A 20,716-nucleotide genomic window follows, 5' to 3' on the forward strand; every position below is an offset into this window, starting at 1 on the left:
CACTTGATATTAGTACTTAGCAGCTTGATTATAGTGACTCCATTTTATTTTTTACTCCATTCCTACTTTCCCCCCTTTGGTTAAGATTTTTCTTTCAAAAACCATCATAGATCAAACAAAACATTTTAAACCCCCTCGATGCCAAGGTGACAATGCCTTTCTTGGGTCCGTTATGTTCCTTGTGAAGGGGGTGGGGTATGGGCAAGAGACATGCTTGCCATATGAGTTTATGTTCAGCTCAATATTTGTGTCAATTTTCATGTTGAAGCCTTAGGATAGGTCCAATCAGGACATGATCATTATATATAAGTTTTAAAACCAGTCTCAGTCTTGGAAACAGTTCAGTTATCAGTTGTCTCTCATTTCAGGAGGTTATGATGCAGGTGGTTTCCAAAGATAGGCCTATGGGACAAGCAATCTGGTATTTACCAAGAGGCATCCCTATGGAGACAAAATGATAAGCAACAGTTATTCATCAACACAGAGTACAGTCCCAGTTTCTCATCCCTGAAGGTTGCCAGCCAAAAAGATTTCTGAATGGTTAAAGAATCTTGAAGTGGAGTAAAGGGGTGAGGGAGAGACAATCTGATAGATTGCAATATAAATGTCTCTGGTGATTTTTTTCTGCAACCGACATTGAGATAGACCATGTATGAGGTGTCGTGATTACTCTGTGAAGTTTCTATTAAGTTGCTTCACTTTAACTGCATGGCTTTTGGAAAAGGGAAGTTTTGATTCTCAATGATTGCAAGTCAGAAAGGTGGGAGAGAAATTGGAAATGTTTGGAAAGTCAGGCAGATGTTATAGGAAACAAGAATAATTCTGGATCCAGTCCAATTTGCAGGTAGGAAAATAAAAATCTCCAAATATAATGAACAGCACTAGAATCTAATATCCAAAAAGGTGTAGTGCTGAAATATGATTTTTCAAAAGTCCCCCTCATTTTTACAAAGGATAGCCATATTAAGAACAAGGTGTTTCCAAATTATGTCTATTTTTTAAAAAAAGTTCTTGCTATTTTTATAGAAGCAGTAAATTAGTCATTATAGGCTTTTAAAAAATCTGTTTTGCTGAAATTTTTCTTTTTTAAAATTATTTTTTATTTATTTCAGAGAGGAAAGGAAAGGGAGAGGAACGCCAATGATGACAAATAATCACTGATTGGCTGATTCCTGCAGGTCCCCTCCTGGGGATCAAGCCCACAACCCTGGCATGTTCCCTTGACCAGAATCAAACCTGGGACCCTTCAGTCCACAAACTGGTGCCCTATACATTCAGCCAAACTGGCTAGGGCTGGAATTCTTCATAAGATATCTTCAGATTGAATTTTATTTTATTTAATCTTCACCCAAGGATATTTTCCCATTGATTTTTAGAGAGATTGGAAGGGAGGGGGAGAGACAGAGAGAGAAAAAATTGATGAGACAGACACATTGATTGGTTGCCGCCCACACATCCCCTGACCAGGGCTGCGGAGCCTGCAATTGAGGTATGTGCCCATGACTGGAATCAAACCTGGGATCCTTCCGTCCACAGGCCAACACACTATCCCCTGAGCCAAACCAGCTAGGACCAATTGTCCTTTGATATTTACTAAAAGGAATCAAAAACTTATATCCACACAAACCCCTGCTCAGGAACGTTTACAGCACTTTATTCATAATTGCCAAAACTTAGATGAAACCAAATTGTCTTTGAGCAGGTGAATGGAAAAAAATTAGTATAGTCAGACAATGGAAGGTTGCAGTACTAAAAAAAAAAAAAAAAAAAAAAAAAAAAAAAAAAAAAAAAATGAGCTATCGAGACATGAAAAGGTATGGAGGAACCTTAAATGTATATTACTAAGCAAAAGAAACCATTCTGAGCAGGTTACATATTATATAATTCGAAGTATAAAACATTCCAGAAAAGGTAAAACTATAGAGACAGTAAAAAGATCAGTGGCTGCCAAGGGTTGAGAGGAGAGGGATGAATAGGGATGAATAATTCTCAGAGAATTTTCAGGGAAGTGAAACACTATGTATGATACTATAATGATGAATAAGTCTTTATATACTGTTGTTACCCATAGAATATAGCATAAAGAGTGAACAATAATGTAACTATGGACTTTGGGTAATTATCTGTCAATTTAGGCTCATTCGTTGTGACATCATTTGTCACTCTGGAGGGCAATGCTGATTACAGAGCAGGCTATGCATGTGTACAGGCAGGGGGAAGATGAGAAAACTCTGTAACTTCCTCTCAATTTTGCTGTGAACTGAAAACTGCTCATTAAAAAGCCAAAAAAATTAGTATTATCAATAATGAATGGGACAGACTGCCACTAAATACATCCTTCCGCTTCCTCCTGTCTTTCTCTGCCATTGTGTGTGCGGTTGATTCTCCTTCACCATGTCTTCTCACAAGACTTTTGGGATCAAGAGGTTCCTGGCCAAGAAACAAAAGCAGAATCGGCCCATTCTCCAGTAGATTCGGTGGAAAACTGGTAATCAAATCAGGTACAACTACAAGAGGAGACAATAGAGAAGAATCAAACTGGGCCTATAAGGAATTCCACATGATCTATATATATTTGTGGTATCCAGGTTGCCTGCACCTTTATTATTTTTAAAAAAATGTATTTTATTGATTTGTTTACAGAGAGGAAGGGAGAGGGATAGAGAGCTAGAAACATCGATGAGAGAGAAACATCGAACAGCTGCCTCCTGCACACCCCCTACTGGGGATGTGCCCACAACCAATGTACATGCCCCAACCGGAATCGAACCTGGGACCTTTCAGTCCGCAGACCTACACTCTATCCATTGAGCCAAACTGGTTTCGGCATGCCTGCACTTTTAAATGACTGAAAAGATCACTACTATCTGAACAGTTGGGCATTTTAATTGGTAAATTATTGGAAGCATGATTTTTCTCCCTGCAATAGTAGGTTGGCTCAGTAATAAATGTGAGACCTTTTAAAAATAAAAATACTACTGCTACTGCTACTCCTGCTACTACTAGTACTACTATTAAAATGATGGTTTTGCTCAGTGGATACAGTGTTGGCCTGCAGACTGAAGGGTCCCAGGTTTGATTGCAGTCAAGGGCATGTACCTTGGTTGCGAGCACAACCTGGTAGGGGTTATGCAAGAGGCAGCTAGCTGATCAATGTTTCTCTCTCATCGATGTTTCTGGCTCTCTATCCCTCTATCCTCCTCTCTGTAAAAAAATCAATAAAATATATTAAAAAATAACATAAAAAATAAAAACTATAAAGGAAATTGTTAAGACAATTGGGGAACTTTGATACAAACAGTATATTGCATAACAGTGTTGAATTAATGTTCAATTTCTTTGAGTTGACAATAGTAATGCCTCTGTTCTTAGGAGATGAACACCTAAGTGTTTAGAGCTGAAGTGCCATGGTATCTACAAGTTACTTCCGAATGGTTAAGCAAAAACAAAGTGAGTGTGTGTATATATTTATAAAGAGAGATATGTAGTAAAATATACAATTGATGGACCAACCCAAAGAATGTCTGAAAAGTTAAAATTGTATTTAACACAGCTGGTGAAGAAACATATTTGGGGATATAAAGCTCATCTTTCCTGCTAATTATAGATCCTGCTGGTAACTTCAGAAATAAGTCAATGCATTCACTTATGTTGGCAGAACATTTTTCTGTAAAAAAAAAGAAAAATGTGAGTAAAAGAATGGAAAAACGAATACCATCCAAACAGAGGAAGTTCTATCAGACAAAGGAGACTTTAAATACAAAAAGGAAAATAGGTCACTAAAAACAATAAAAGATGTATCTATTTCAGACTTTTGCATATAATTACAGAGCCTCAAATGTATAAAACAAAAATTTACAGAATTACAAGAATATGACAAATCCACAATCACAGTGGGGATTTAAAGCAAAATAGAGAAAGACTTATAGGTAGAGAGCAGGATGATAGCTATAAAGGGGGCATCAATTTGGGGCCTGGGTGGGGATAAGTGAAGGGATTGAACAAAAAAGAAAAGTAAGAAAAAAAAGTCATGGACATAGACAACAGTGTGGTGATTACGAGGGAGAGGGGAGTTAGAGAGGTGGTAGAGGAGGGTAGGATGGGATAAATGGTGATTGATGGAAACCTGACTTAGGGTGTACACACAATACAATATACAGATGAAAAGACATTTCTCCAGAGAAAACATACAGATGGCCAACAGGCATAAGAGGCTCAATATCACTAATCATCAGGGAAATATAAATCAAAACCACAAAAATATATTACTTCACCCATGTCAGAATGGCTAACTATATATATATATATATATATATATATATATATATATATATATATGCCCAAACAACTGTTATGACCAGTTGACTAATCTACCAGTTGACCAGATGTTATGATGTGCACTGACCACCAGGGGACAGATGCTCAATGCAGGAGCTGGCTCCTGATGGTCAGTGCACTCCCACAGCCAACCTCCTATGGTCCCTCCCCACAAGCTAGCTGGCCCTTATCACCCTGATTGGGACTGGATGAGATGGCCCCAATTGGCCCTGATCGTTGGCCAGGCCGAGGAACCCCACCTGTGCATGAATTCAGGCACCAGGCCTCTAGTGATCAATAAATCAACAAACAACAAGTGTTGGCAAGAATTAGGAGAAAAGGGAATGGATGTGCACTGTTGGTGGAATTGTAAAATGGTGTAGCCTCTATTGAAAACAGTATGGAGTTTCCTAAAAAAAAAAAAAAAAAAAAAAAAAAAAAAAATTAATTAAAAATAGAACTAGCATATGACCCAACAATTCTACTTCTGGGAATCTATCAGAAAAAGAAAGAAAACAGCAATGTGAACAGATATATGCACCCTCATGTTCATTATAGCATTACTTACAATATCCAAGATATGGAAGCAAAACCTGGGTGTGCATTGTTAGATGGATGGATAAAGAAGTGGTGTGTGTGTGTATGAAAATTTGATATATATATATATATATATATATATATATATATATATATGACTGAACATTACTCAGAAAAAAATGAAATCTTATCATTTGCTACAACATGAATGGATTGAGAGAGTGATGCGCTAAGTGAAATAAGTCAGAGAAATACAAGTAAGTATCTTATTATTTCTTTTATATGTGGAATCTGAAACATAATACAAAAACAGATTCACAGATACAAATAATAAACTAATGACTGCTAGAAGGGTGAATGTATAGGGGATGGGTGAACAATGCTAAGACGAATAAGAGGAACAAAATTCCAGCTATAAAATAAATAAGCCACAGGGATATAGTGTACAGCACAGGGAATATAGTCAATACTGTAATAACTTTGTATGGTGACAGATGGCTTCTAGACTTAGTGTGGTGACCACATTGTAAGGTATATGCATGTTGAATCATTATATTGGACACTAATATAATATGGCATGGCTACTATACTTTAATGAACATTCATAAAAAGAGCAGTATGGTACTGGCATATAAAAAGACACTTAAATCAATAGAAAAGAATCAAGAGCCCAGAAATAAACTCCCAGATACATGATCACCTAATATTTGACAAGGAAGCCAAGAGTACTCAATGAAGAAAAATAGTCTATTCAATAAATGATGCCGGAAAATGGATATTCACATGAAAAAGAATGAAACTGGAGCCCTATCTTACACCGCTCACAAAAATCAATTTAAAATGGATTGAAGACTTAAGGTAAGCCCTCAAACTGTAAAAGTCTTAGAAAAAAACATAGTGAAAAAGTTTGACATAGGTCTTGGCAATGATTTTATGGCTATGACATTACACAATAAAGGAATAAAGAAAAAAAAAAAAACCAAGTAGAACTACATCAAAAGAAAAGATCAACAGAGTATAAAGAAAACCTGTGTAGAGAAAATAATTGCAAAGCACATATCTGATAAGAAATTAATACCCCAAATAGAAATATCTCATGCAACTCAACAGGAGAAAAATAAGTAATCCAATTTTAAAAGGTGTACAGGGCCTGAATAGACATTTTCCCAAAAAAGATATTCAAATGGCCAACAGGTACACAAAAATTTGCTCAGCATCACTAGTCATCAGGAAAATACAAATGAAAACCACAGTGAGAAATCTCACACATGTTAGAATTACTACCATCAAAAAAGACAAGTGATAACAAATAGTGGCATGGATGTGGAGAAAAGGGAATCATTGTATACTGTTGGTGGGTATGTAAATTGTTACATATACTATGGAAAACAGTATGGCGGTTCTTCAAAGAATTAAAAATAGGACTACCATATGATCCAGCAATTCTCCTTCTGGGAATATAGCTGAAAAAAATGAAATTACTATCTCTAAGAGATATCTGCACCCCAATGTTCACTGACTGCATCATTATTTATAATAACCAAGACATAAATGTTCACAGAGAGATGAATGAACCAAAAATGTGATATACAGTATATATACACTGTGTGGCCAGATTATTATGAGAGAGGGGAGGCGGTGCATGAATTCATGTATGGGTGGGGTCCAGCCAGCCTGGCCAGGGGGAGGGGACATGGACGGTTGGCCTGCCTGCCTGCCGGTCGAACTCCTGGTGGAGGGGACAAATTGTATATTAATATTAGCTTTTTATTATATAGGACATACACTAAGTGGCCAGATTATTATGCATTCAGAGATCATAATCATCTGGCCACTCAGTGTATATTAGAATATTATTCAGTTATAAAATGTAGTCCCGCCATTTCTGATATAATGGGTAAACCTAAAGACCTAGTGAAATAATTAAGACAGAGAAAGACAAATTCTGTATAAGCTCTCTTATGAATGAAATTTAAAAAGCCTAACTCATAGAAACAGAGAGTAGATTGGTGGTTTCTGGGGTGGGAGGGTGGGGGAAATGGACGAAATAGATCAAAGTGTATAAACCTTCAATTATTTTAAGATCTCAAGATCTAATATACAGAATAATGTATATCATACTATAGTTAATAATACAGTTATAGTATATTTCGTTATATAACTATAGTCATAGTATAGTACTATATCATAGAATAGTGACTATAGTCTTAGCTGGTTTTGTACAGTGGTTAGAGCATTGGTCCACTGACTGAAGGGCACATACCTTGGTTGCAGGCTTGATCTCTGACAGGTCAGGGCACGTGTGGGAGATAACCAATCAATGTGTCTCTCTTGCATTAAAGTTTCTTTCTCTTTCCCCCCTCCTTCCCTCCCTCCCTCCCTTCCATACTCTCTAAAAATCAATGGGAAAAAATATCCTTAGGTGAGTATTAACAAAAAACAGTGACTATAGTTAATCATTCTGTACTGTATATTTAAAAGTCGCTAAAAGAGTAAATCGCAAAAGTTCTAATCACACACAAAAATGGTAACTGTGACATGACTGATGTATTAATGAACCGTATTGTGCTAATCATTCTGTAACATATATATATATATATATATATATATATATATATACATATATACATATATATATATATATATAGCAAATCATCACATTAAACTTAAAAAATGCTGTATGATAAATATTTTTCCATAAAGGTGGGAAAAAAGATTACAGCTTACATTGTCCATTTGAAATATATACACGGAACAGACTGTCAGATCTCAGAGAAAAAGGGTGTGGGGGAGGGGGATTGAAAGAGATTAACCAAAGAGCTGATATGCATGCATGCATAGCCCATGGCCACAGACAATTTTGTGGTGAAGGTCTAATGGGGGGCAGGGGCCAGGAGGAGGGGGGTAAAGAAGGGGAAATGGGGGTATCTGTAATACTGTGAGCAATAACAAAAGAAAGAAAAGAATAGCTGTTGATAACAACTGAAAAAAAGCAAAGAATAAAAACATAACAACAAACCCTGGCCGGTGTGGTTCAGTGGTTAGAGCATTGGCCTGAGTACCTAAGGGCCATCGGTTCAATTCCCAGTCAAGGGCACTCATGTACCTGTGTTGCAGGTTTGACGCCTAGAGGGGGGCATGCAGGAGGCAACCAATTGATGTTTGTCTCTCATCAATGTTCCTTTCTCTCTCTAAAAATAAATTAAAAAACAAACAAACCACAAAACAAAATAAAAAGGAACCCCAAGAAAGTGTGCCGTACTATCTTGACTATGGTTATGGTCCCAAAGATATGATAAAATACTCAAATTGTACATTTTAAACATGTACAGTTTATTGAATGTTAACTACACTGAAATAAAACTGTTAAAATGTTTTTTAAACAAATAAATATATGTTTTTTCAAACTCATCCCTTTTTTCATTAAGTATGACTGTATAATTTTGACAATAAAGGTTTATGGGACAATGCCAAATTTTTACTAGTACATTGTCACATGTATTGAGGTCATTAAGAGAAAGACATGGCTCTGAGGATATATACACTGAAGTAGTTTCAGGTAAAGCGTGATGCCTGCAAGATATTCTCAAACAGTTCAGACAGAGAAAAAGGGAGAGGGAGGAGGTGAGAGGAAGAGAAAGAGGTGGAGGAAAGGGGAATGAGTGGGGGAGGAAGAGGGGGGAGCAGAATGATAGAAAATGATAAAGAATGATATAGAAACAGAGAATGACATACAGAATGATAAAGCAAACACGGCAATGTGTTAATTGGCAGATCCTGATAAAGGGTATTATGGGAGTTTGTTGTGATATTGTCACAAATTTTCTTTTTAAAAAAAATATATTTTACTGATTTTGTACAGAGAGGAAGGGAGAGAGATAGAGAGTTACAAACATGGATGAGAGAGAGTCATCGATCAGCTGCCTCTTGCACATCCCCTACTGGGGATATGCCTGCAACCAAGGTACATGCCCTTGACCGGAATCGAACCCGGGACCCTTCAGTCCCCAAGCCGACGCTCTATCCATTGAGCCAAAACGGTTTCAGCACAAATTTTCTTTAAGTGTAGAATTAGATCAAGCTTTCAGCCCTAGCCGGTTTGGCTCAGTGGACAAAGCCTCTGCCTGTAGACTGAAGGGTCACAGGTTCAATTCCGGCCAAGGGTACATGCCCAGGTTAGGTTGCAGGCTCGATCCCCAGTAGGGGGTGTGCAGGAGGCAGCCAATCAATGATTCTCTTTCATCATTGATGTTTCTTGCTGTCTCTCCCTCTCCCTTCCTCTCTGAAATCAATAAAAATATATTTTTTAAAAAATTTCAAAGGTTTAAAAAAAACCCACAAGCATACCTGTCAGCAATAATTCCATCACTGAATAGTATAACCACACTGTTCCATGTATTTAATGGAAGAAAAGGTTTGATATTGTCAAAATCCAGTGGGATGAGGAGCCAGTGTGTAATTCTGTTTTTTGTTACCAGAAGGATAAAAAACATGAAACACTTTAGAGCAGAAAATAAGTTAGTCTGTAATTGAACTAATGATTTCACAGTATGATTTTTAAAAAGAGACACGTGTTTGTAGATTTTTAAAAATTACTCATGAGCAAAAAGAAATAAGTGAAATTAAGAAAAACTGAATGATAAATTACTACATATAAAAACCTGTGAAATTCTTCTAAAGTGATAGTTAAAAATTTATAGTCATGCCCTAACCAGTGAGGCTCAGTGGATAGTGTCAGCCTGTGGACTCAAGGGTCCCAGATTCGATTCCGGTTAAGGGCATATATTTTGGTTGCGGGCACATCCCCAGTGGGGGGTGTGCAAGAGAGGCAGCTGATCGATGTTTTTCTCTCATCGATGTTTCTAACTCTCTATCCCTCTCCCTTCATTTCTGTAAAAAATCCAATAAAATATATTTTTTTAAAATTTATAGTCACAAAATATTTAAGAAAAGTGAAAATTACAGAGCTAACGGTCCAAATTAATAAATATAAAAAGAGCAAAGAGAAAGTAAAGAAAAAACGGTAAAAGAAAAAATTACTAAAATAGAAAACAAATTATTCAATGGTGAGACCTGATGAAATCAAAAGCAGGAAATGTATTAGAAATTGATTATCTTAATTTATCACACAGTCACACTATCATATTAGTGGAGAAGTAACCCATATGATCATGGCAGTAAATACAACGTACCTGGAGAAAAACTCCATAGTCATTCATAAGAAAAACTTTCAGCAACTTAAGAATAGGAAAAAAACTTCCTGAGCTGCAAGAAAAGTCTACTAAAAATAATGAAACATTTGCAGAATTCTCTTGTAAATTCAGTAGGAAGACAAGGAAATGCTCTATCACTTTTACTATATTTTGTTGTACTGAAGATCCTAGCTAGCACAGTAAAACAACCTGAAACATTGCTAAAAATATTGAAAAAGCTAAAAAAATAAATTGGAAAGGAAGAAATTGCCATTATTCCTAATATAATTACTAACAGAGAATCCATAAATTATTAGAATAAATAGAATTCAGAAAGGTTGCAGCATATTAAATCAGTATGTAAATATACGTAAATATTATCAATCCTATTCCCATTTACCAAAAATAATCAGCAACGTGGTTTAATAGACACATTTCACAGTAACAACAGAAAGGATAAGGTAATTAGGAGTTAACCTAACAAAACAGCTTATAGATTGCATTATTGTGTGGTATATATGGTTCCATATAGTGTAGAAAGTGGTTTCAGTTTTATCATTTGGTGATAACTTTTTGATTTTTGTTTGGCTAGTCATTTGTAATGTCATGATCAAGTGTAGTGTCATAAACAACTTATTTTTCTTCCCCCTTTAATGAGTTCTTGGCAAAGACATTACCTTAAAAAATCACAATTTTCCAGTGCAGAAGAACAGAAAAATGAGGGTAGTGTTGTCAATAACCTTCATTGTTGTCACTGGATAAACTGTTTTATGAACGCACCATGGGAATGGAGTCATACTGCAATCCCTCCAAAACTGAAAAATAGTAAAATAAGGTCAAATTGTTTTTTTCTGTTGCTGTTTATCTTTCCCCTGGCCTTCTCAAGTTCTTCTCCACTATACCCACATTTCAATTATATTGTATAATCCTTCAAAACAGTTACAGAGATAGTATTAGAAAAGGTTTATTGCATAGCAATAGTAATAATTAACAATATTAATAATAGTATCTAATAAAAATGTAATATGCAAATTGTCAATCCAACATATAAGATGGCCACCCCCATGTGGGCAAAGATGGCTCCCCCATGTGGACACAAAATGGCCACCACAAGATGGCCTGCATGGAAGGACATTGGGGGGGGGGACCCAGGCCTGCATAGGAGGGCAGTTGGGGGGGGACCAGGCTGACAGGGGAGGGCAGTTGGGGGCAACCAGGCTTGCAGGGTAAGGCAGTTGGGGGCAACAGGGCAGGCAGGGGAGGGCAATTGGGGGTGACCAGGCTGGCAAGGGAGAGCAGCATGGGAGAGCAGTAAGGGGTGACCAGGCTGACAGGGGAGGGCAGTTGGGGGCCACCAGGCCTGCAGGTGAGGGCAGTTAGGGGTGACCTGGCTGGAAAAGGAGAGCAGTTAGGGCTGATCAGGTTGACAGAGGAGCAGTTAGGTGTCGATCAGGCTAGCAGGCAGAAATGGTTAGGGGGTGATCAGGCAGGAAGGCAGGGGAGGGAAGTTTAGGGGGTGACCAGGCCAGCACGGGAGCAGTTGGGCGTCGATCAGGTGGAAGGGGAGTGACTAGGGAGGGGGTGATCAGGATGGCAGGCAGGCGAGCACTTGAGAGCCAGCAGTCCTGTACTGTGAGAGGGATTTCCAGTTGAATCGGGCCTAAACAGGCAGTTGGACATCCCTCAAGGGGTCCCCGATTGGAGAGGGTGCAGGTTGTGCTGAGGGACACCCCCCATGCATGAATTCCATGCACCAGTTCTCTAGTAAGCATAATAATAAGCATAGACTATGGAAGCCCTTTAGAACAGTATTTGGCACATAAAGATATTCAGTAAATATTTACTCTTATGATAATCTTCAATGATTTGAATCACTGGAAGGAATTAAGTAGCTCTTGCACTTCTTGCCATATCTAAATACTGCTATCCCTCTGCTCTCTCACCCTCTGCCACTACTGGTTTGGACACAGAGCTAAAGTTGAGGGAAGCGAGGCTGTAAGGAATGGCCAGGAAATGCTTTCAGGTAAAATAGAGCTCATTCATTTTCTATGCACTGCCATCAACCCCTAAATCCAGAACCCTCTTAGTTGCTACTGTTTTCTTATCATTCATTGACTCACTCATTCAAATATCTGTTTCCCTCCTACTATGTACCAGGCACTATTCCTTGGTCACACATCCCTTCCAGCTGCCAGCACAATGCCTAGTCCATTGTAAGGGCTTCATAGAGAGGTTTACTGCAGAAGTGAAGAAAGAATGGCCTGTCTCCTTTAGATTATAAAAATCTGTGAGGCTTAGATCAGATTTGATTTTAGTTTTTGCATTCTATAAGCTGATGCAAATAGAAGATTGTTTCTCTGATGTTAAAAACTGGCCTCCTAAAATCCATCCTCTTGCTTGAAAATCTTCCATGGTTGCTGATGCTCATGGATTAAGCTGCATATTCCTTCAGCATAACATTCAAGGCCCTACAACATTCTATCTCACCTCCTAAGATCTAACAGATTTCAGAATTAGAGCCACGCTTTCCCTAGAACAAACCTGTCCTGGGGCTTTTGTTCTAGAAACAAAAGTCCTGAAAAACACTCTCTCCACTTCCGCAGGGCAGATGTCACTAACAAGAGTAAGGCTCACCCACATTTCCCTTTCCCTCCCTGAAAGGTCATTATTACTACCCTGTTTCCCCGAAAATAAGACAGTGTCTTATATTAATTTTTTTCTCCCAAAGTTGCGCTAGGTCTTATTTTCAGAGGATATCTTATCTTTCCACGCGCTAGGTCTTATTTTCGGGGAAACACGGGTATCAGGCAGAACGAGTTGGTCCATTCTAGGATGCTTCCTGAATGCAGGGAACAAGCAAACATTATGGCACCTGGTTTGACTTATCATATTGTCACTGCTTTTGCTTATTAAATTCTACCATACACAGAGAAACACACACTTACGTAGCTCACCTTATAAGTCCTTCTATGAGCATAGTGCTAGGCATAGCAATTAGGCCTTGCATACACTGTTGTTATTCATCTGGAGCTAAGCATTTTTCAATGGAAAAGTTTCAAGTGTACACAAGAGTAGTGAGAACATTGTAATGAGTCACCATAATACATCGTCTAGCTTTAACAATGATCAACTGATGAGCATTTAGTTCGTACCCCCCAACTGGACCCCACGAAATTACTTTTGCGTATACAAAAACATTCAAGTCTGTTTCTTAAAAAAACATAACCCACAATGATCACAACTGCTATACATTTTCCTCCAAAATGTATACACACACTTTGAATAATTACAAAGGCAGTGTTTATTAAAATGCATTTCCTTTTCAAAATTGAGATGTTGATATCAGCTGTTGAAGTGTGTATACATTTTTGAGGGCGTAGGGAGACCCTGTATATTTAAAATAATTACTTAATGTCATTAAATAGCCAACATTTCATCCAAGCATATTTTATGAAAGAGCTATTTAATGTCTGCATATGCTTTCTTCAATTTTTAAATCGTGGAGAGAACGGTGAGGGGGGGCGGGTAGAGAACGGGAAGGCGAGCTAGGAAACACATAATTAAGTTTCTGAAAGCCAGAATGTCCCAGATGAGAAAGAATCTGACCTGGTTTAGGGTGGGAGAAGTGTATTCTATGACTTCTCCGGAGGAAGAGGGTGCGACTTCAGGCCGGGAGATGCCGGAGGAGGTGCTGAGGGAAGAGCGGTACCTCCGTTTGGGGTCCCTTCTGGATAATCCCACCTTGGAGCTAAGAGGCAGCGCTTTCTTGGAGGCTTGCTTTCTCGCGTGTTGGCAGACGGGAGCGTGGATCGCCCGGAGGGACAAGGTTGGTCCCCCATAAGGATTCTAGGACCTGGGCGTCAGCTCTCTCGGGTGGGCCCCAGCCAGGCAGAGACCTGAGATGGCGGCGGGTCCCCTCCCCTCCAGACCCAGAGCTTCCTCCGGGTTTCTCTCCTACCGTATTTCCTGTATCCCGAGACGTATATCCCCTCTCCGCCTCTGCCGGGCTCCCTACCCTACCCCATTTTAACATTTCTACAAGGATGGGTCTTTACGAAAGATGCGTTTATGTAACAATGTTTTCCATCATCGCTTCCCCTTAATGCAGCGAATGCGATGGACAGTCGTATACAATCTATGCAATGTTATGATTAGAAGAAATTGAGGTTTACTCCTAAATCATAAACTCTACATCGATTATTGACCGGCACGAAGTGGGAGGGGCGGGTTGGGCGAACAAAGAAATTATTGAAGAGCTAAGGGCTTTAGGTTCGAGTCGCAGACGATTCTTTCAAAAACAATATACACCCGTGATAGTTTACGAAAGTGCAAAATAGGACACTGGAACTGACCTTGGAAATGGACGTGGAAAATAAATTCACCGTATGTCATAGAATCTAACATTACTTTTTTGTTCATATTTTAGCAAATTAGATACCTCTGAAGGCTTACCTTTTAAAAAATGTGTCAGCATTTGGGACATCTTGGACAACTGATGGCATGTCACACTTTAATTGGCAATGTTTATTTTTCCCCCGAGAATTGTGGAAAATAATGATTCATCTTGCTATCACAAGTTTTATATTCTATGATATACGGTAGCAACCAGAAGCGGGGGTGCAAATTGGCTTAGAAGAGGCTACTAGAACTTACTTCAACATTCACACCCATCCCCCTTTGGCTACTGAGGAACTGGACCTCACATTTCCAGCACTGTTCTCATAAAAAAAAAATTTAAAAAAAGGAAGAGAGGATAGTTCAATCCTTAATATCAAAATATAACAGCACTTTGAACATTCTGCTAAAAGCAAACTTTGCGATATTTAAGTAGTTGATTAAACACTTGGGACATTACTTTCCAGGAGATAATGCTTTCCCCCTCCCCTTGCAGAACTAATGCCATAATCAGATATAATGCAATTAAAGCGCTTATTAACCATGATTGCATCTCCACCATCTCTGCCTTCCTCCAAGTACCAGGGCAGCCTTTAATGTAAATTAGATGCTCAGAAAATGTTGGGAATATAAATGACCCTGTAGTTTTCTATGAATAGGTTAAGAGAAATATGTGAAGGGGAATCAAGAGAAAAAAGTTTTAGAGCTAGAGGAGGAGTTAGGACGACAGGGATAGATGTGGGGATCAGTAACATGGATGTGGTAATTGACATCGTGAGAAGGGAAGCTATCTCCAAGAGAAAATATAGAGAAGTGGGCTAAAGGCAGAATAAGTGAGTCATTAGAGACAGAAGAGAAGCCTGCCACAAAGGCTAAGAAAAATGGCCAAAGTCAGAGGGAAGAACTGTAACCCAGGGTTTCTCACACTAGACACTATTGATATTTGAGGACAGATGGTTCTTGGGGAGGTGGGGAGAGGCTGTCCTGTGCATTGTAGGATGTTTAACAGTGTCATAACCCAGCCCACTAGCACCCACTTGTCCCTTTCCTAGTGTTTTTTAAATATACATTTTATTAATTTTTTACAGAGAGAAAGGGAGATGGATAGAGAGTTGGAAACATCGATGAGAGAAATATTGATCAGCTGCCTCCTGCCACTGGGTATGTGCCAGCAACCAAGGTAAATGCCCTTGACCGGAATTGAATTTGGGACCCTTGAGTCCTCAGGCCAATGCTCTATCCACTGAACCAAACCGGTCAGGGCATTTTTTTTTTTAATCTCAGGAAATGTCATGCCTTTGACCCAATAGAAGTCAAACTTTGAGTCTTTATTTTTTTTATATGAAAGAATATTTTATTATTTCCCAAAGTAAGTGAAGTGACAGTTTTACAATCTTTTTACATGGGTCTCCAAATCCTCGAGACTAGAGACTTTAAGAGTAAAAGTTGAAATGCAGTTGTTTTATAGCTATAGTTTTAGTAAATTAAGAGCAATATGTGCCCATTTTAGTGAAATTACGGGAATTTACAATTATATCAAATCCAGCTGGCTTTGATTTATTATAAACATTTGATTTGAGGTGACAACAATCTCAATTTAGAGAGGCTGCCATCAACCTGCACTCTTTCTGTTTCAAGGGAGTTTATTTTTAGTTGTGGTAAAATACATATAACAAAACACACCTCCTTAAGTATACAGATTAGCAGTGGTAAGTATATTCCCAATGTTGTACAAACAACCTCCAGAAACTTTTCACACACATTAAACATAGCTTTTCATTTTCCCCCTCTCCTTAGCATTTCCCAACTGCCATTAGGATTTTTGCTCATTTATTTTGTCACAGCAAGATGGAAAACGAAAGCCTTGTACTTTGAGGTTTCAAAATAATTCTCCCCATCATGTTTTCCATGTTAAGCTTCCCCCCCAGCTCGCCCCCACCTCCCAACAGTGACAAATTAGCAGAATGTGAATCATGGAACCAGAAGGGGGCACTGTTAAATTGAAGAACCAGATTTAAAAGGGTCTGTAGATCTGAATTTCTTTCATAATTTCAAGTGCCCAAAGAGAGTACAAAGAACAAAGCTGAGCTCACCTCTGGGTGACGTTAATCTGTTTTCATATATTTTTTTAAATTGAGAAGTTGGTTAATTCATTGTGATTTCTTTAGGAAATGAGCTTTCATCTCAAGGTCAAGATTTTTTCTCTTCAATGTGGAAATATAAAGGACTTCTCTGTCAATTGAATCTCAAAGGGAAGAGGGGAGGTGGGCCAGGAAGAGATTAACCAAAGAATTTATATGCATATATGCATTACCTATGGACACAGACAATAGGGTGGTGAAGGCCTGGGACAAAGCAGGAACCTGTTGGAGGAGGGCAATGGGGGGACATTGTAATACTCTTAACAATAAAGGTTTAGAAAACTTTTTTTAATGTTGACATTTTTGCAGGGATATTCCTCCTCTCCCTTCCTTGGCCTAAGGACATATCTAAGGACACAAGAGTCTTGGAGTTCCTGCAACATTCTCATAAAATGAAAAATGAGAATCACTTGGAGGGAGAATACTGTTAACGAAAAAACAAACAAACAAACAAACAAAAAACATTGAAACCTGTAAAGAATTTTTTGTGATTTTATTTGAGCCAAACTGTCGACATATGCCGGGAAGCAGAACCTCAACGGATTGAGATAATGCTCCGGAGAATGGCGGGTTACTTTCCTATATTTATACATTGCAATCAAAGGAAAGGGACATAGGTTAGTTACATGAAATTCGTTGGTTATAGATTAGGGAGGTGGGACAAAGCGAAGCGGGGAAACCTCTGGGATAGGGTAAAAGGTTAAATGATGGACATGAGCTTCTTTCACAGAGATGGATACAGGATACTCTAACGTAATTAACAGTTGACAATTAACTTGATAACAATAACAATGAGGGAATGTCTCCAGGCGATTTGTTGTGCCCTGAGGGGTCTGGGGTATAAAGGAAGCTACAAGTTACCCAGACATCTCACAGATATGTTTGTTATCTTAGATGCAAGAAGGCAGATGGACTCAGTAAAAGTAGATCAAAGTTGTCCCAGGTGAAATACCTGGGACATGACTACCTACTATAACCTGTTAGATATTTAATTTTCAAACCATCTTTTGTGGTTATCTTAGGTCTCTGGATTTGCAGGACTGCCATGCAGGCCTTCCCTGAGCTTGTCAGGTTAGCATGTGGCTCTTTTCTTTCACAATACACATATGATGTTTTGGTTTTATTTTAGGTTTTAATGTATTATTTAACTAGAAATTTTTAAGAACTCTATAAAATATCCAGTTTTTATACTTAGCTTTTTGTTTTCTTTTGTTTTGAACTTAACCATACAGCTTGGCAAGTTTTCCAGATAACACATTCTTTATTCTCATTTTTAAATGTCTTTTTAAAGGCTTTACAAAATCCCAGTTTATGGATTTACCATATTTTTTTTAAATTTTATTTTTATTATTGATATTATTACAGATGTCCCCATCTCCCCCCCTTGCCCACCTCCATCCAGCCCCCCTGCCCCCCTTCCCTCTGGCCATTAGCACATTCTTGTCTGAGTCTATGGGTTATGCATTTATGTTCTTTGGCTAATCCCTTCACCTTCTTTCATTCAGTTCCCCCAACTCACATCCTCTGACAGCTGTCAGACTGTTCCATGTATTCATGCCTCTGTTTCTATTTTGTTGGTCTATTTACTTTGTTCATTAGATTCCACATATAAGTGAGAGCATATGGTGTTTTTCTTTCTCTGACTGCCTTATTTCACTTAGCATGCTAATCTCTGGGCCCATCCATGCTGTCACAAAAAGTGAGATTTCCTTCTTTTTTATGGCCATTGTGTAAATGTACCACAGGTTTTTTTTTTATCCACTTATCTACTGACTAGTGGCCTGGTTCATGAAATTCGTGCCCGGAGGGGGGTGTCCCTCAGTCTGGCCTGTACCCTGTCCAATCTGGGACCTTGTGGGATCAGGCCTAAATCAGCAGTTAGACATCCCTCTCACAATCTAGAACTGCTGGCTCCTAACTGCTCACCTGCCTGCCTGCCTGATTGCCCCTAACCACTCTGCCTGCTTGCCTGCTCACCCCCAACTACCTCCCACCAACCTTCTTGCCCCCACCTGTCCCCCTTGATAGCCTGATCACCCCCATCTGCCCTCCCCTCCTGGCCTGATCGCCCCTAACCGCCTCTGCCTGGGCCCTGCCACCATGACTTTGTCTGGAAGGACATCTGTCTGGAAGGTCCCTCAGTCTAATTAGCATATTACCCTTTTCTTAGTATAGATGGGCACTTGAGCTGCTTCCAAACCTTGGCTAGTGTAAAGAACTCTGCAATGAACATAGGGGTGCATATAAAATTTTTACAAGAAAACAGGGGCACAACTTTATGACTTGGATTTGGTAATGGATTCACAGATACGATGTAGAAAGCACAAACAACAAAAGAAAAGAGAGATAAGTTGAACTTCATCTAAATTATAAACTTTTATGGATGAAAGGACATTTCCATAGAAGTGGTAAGAACCCACAGAATAGAAAATATTTGCAAATCACACAACTGATAAGCATCTGGTATCCAGAATATATGAAGAGCACTTAAAATTCAAAAGATTAAATATTTTAAATGGGCAAAGATTTGAAGAGACACATCTCTAAAGAAGGTAGACCAATGTCCAATAAGTACATGAAAACATCCCCAACAGCACTAGTCAGTAGGAAAATGCAAATCCAAACCATGATAAGATACCATCTCACACATAATAAGATGGCTATTATCACATAGCAAAGAAAACCATCAACAAAATAAAAAGAGAGCACACTGAACGGGAGAACATATTCACCAATGATACATCTGATAAGGGGTTAATCTCCAAAATATATAAGGAACTCATACAACTCAACAAAGGAAGGCAAACAATCCAATTAAAAAATGGGCAAAGTTCCTAAATAGACACTTCTCCAAAGAGGACATACAGAAGGCCAAAAGAAATGTGAAAAAATGCTCAACATCACTAATTATCAAGGAAATGCAAATTAAACCGCCCTGAGATATCCCCTCACACCCATTTGAATGGCTATAATCAACACTTGTTATCTTTTTTTATGATAGCCATTCTAACAGGTGACACATGATTTTGAGGTGCATTTGCTAATAATTAGTGAAATTGAGCATTTTTTTTCGTATGCCTGTATATCCTCTTTGGAAAATATTTATTCAGTTCCTCAGTCCACTTTTAATACGATTGCTTTTTTAAAAAAATATATTTTATTGATTTTGTACAGTGAGGAAGGGAGAGAGATAGAGAGTTAGAAACATCAATGAGAGACATTGATCAGCTGCCCCCTTGCACACCCCCTACTGGGGATATGCCCACAACCAAGGTACATGCCCTTGACCGGAATCGAACCCGGGACCTTTCAGTCCCCAAGCCGACGCTCTATCCATTGAGCCAAACCGGTTTCGACACGATTGCTTTTTTATTATATGTTTGCTATTGTATTGTATGCATTCTTTATATACTTTGGATATTAACCCCTTAGCAGAAAAATAATTTGTAAATGTCATATCCCATCAGGTTGAATATTAACACCTTATTGGAGGTGCCATTGACCAATATCTTCTGCGACTGAGTAGGTTGACTTCATTTGGTTGATTGTTGCTTTCACTGTGCAAAACTTTTTTAGTTTGCTGTACATTTTCCATTTCCTTATTTTTTTATTTTCTTTCCATTACCTGAGGAGACATACAAAAATATTTCTAAAAGTGATTTAAAAGAATTTACTGCCTATATTTTCTCCTAAAAGTTTTATGTTTTCAGGTTTTATATTTAAGTCTTCAGTCTATTTGAGTTTATTCTTATACACAGGGTAAGCAAGTGGTCTAGTTTTATTTTTTGCATACATCTGTCCAGTTTTTCCAACACCATTTGTTGAAGAGACTGTCTTTACTCAATTTTATAGTCTTGTCTCATTTTCATAGATTAATTGGCGCTATATGAGAGGGTTTATTTCAGAGCTCTCTATTCTGTTCCATTGATTTTATGAGGCAGCCGATCAATTATTCTCTCTCATCGTTGATGTTTCTAGGGTCTAGTAATAATTAATGTCGTTTTTAAACATTCGTTTAAAATCTTGCTTGGCGTTGACTTGTATTGACATAACCTTCAAACACGTGGTATCTACAGAACGTGTGAAGTGCAATGAACAAGTTTTGCTTGAAAAAGTTTGTGTTTGGTTTGGTTT

General features: G+C 38.4%; 1 protein-coding gene across 2 annotated transcripts; it reads right to left on the reverse strand.

The window, feature by feature from the left end:
• Positions 1-28: 28 nt before the first annotated feature.
• On the reverse strand, positions 29-14,095 carry NBDY (negative regulator of P-body association). Of its 2 annotated transcripts, none has more exons than XM_045573530.1 (3): positions 13,653-14,095; positions 10,827-10,861; positions 29-441 (listed from the first exon to the last, which is right to left on the reverse strand). In XM_045573530.1, the coding sequence occupies exon 1, from the start codon at positions 13,883-13,885 to the stop codon at positions 13,679-13,681; it is 207 nt and encodes a 68-aa protein (XP_045429486.1). In that variant the 5' UTR covers positions 13,886-14,095; the 3' UTR covers positions 29-441; positions 10,827-10,861; positions 13,653-13,678. The 2 variants fall into 2 exon arrangements, with proteins under 2 accessions (XP_045429486.1, XP_036271708.1); XM_036415815.2 differs by having other exon boundaries at positions 10,724-10,861; positions 13,653-14,086.
• Positions 14,096-20,716: the final 6,621 nt, after the last annotated feature.

Source organism: Pipistrellus kuhlii, unplaced genomic scaffold (genome assembly GCF_014108245.1).
Source record: "Pipistrellus kuhlii isolate mPipKuh1 unplaced genomic scaffold, mPipKuh1.p scaffold_m20_p_51, whole genome shotgun sequence".
NCBI classification, from domain to species: Eukaryota; Metazoa; Chordata; class Mammalia; order Chiroptera; family Vespertilionidae; genus Pipistrellus; species Pipistrellus kuhlii.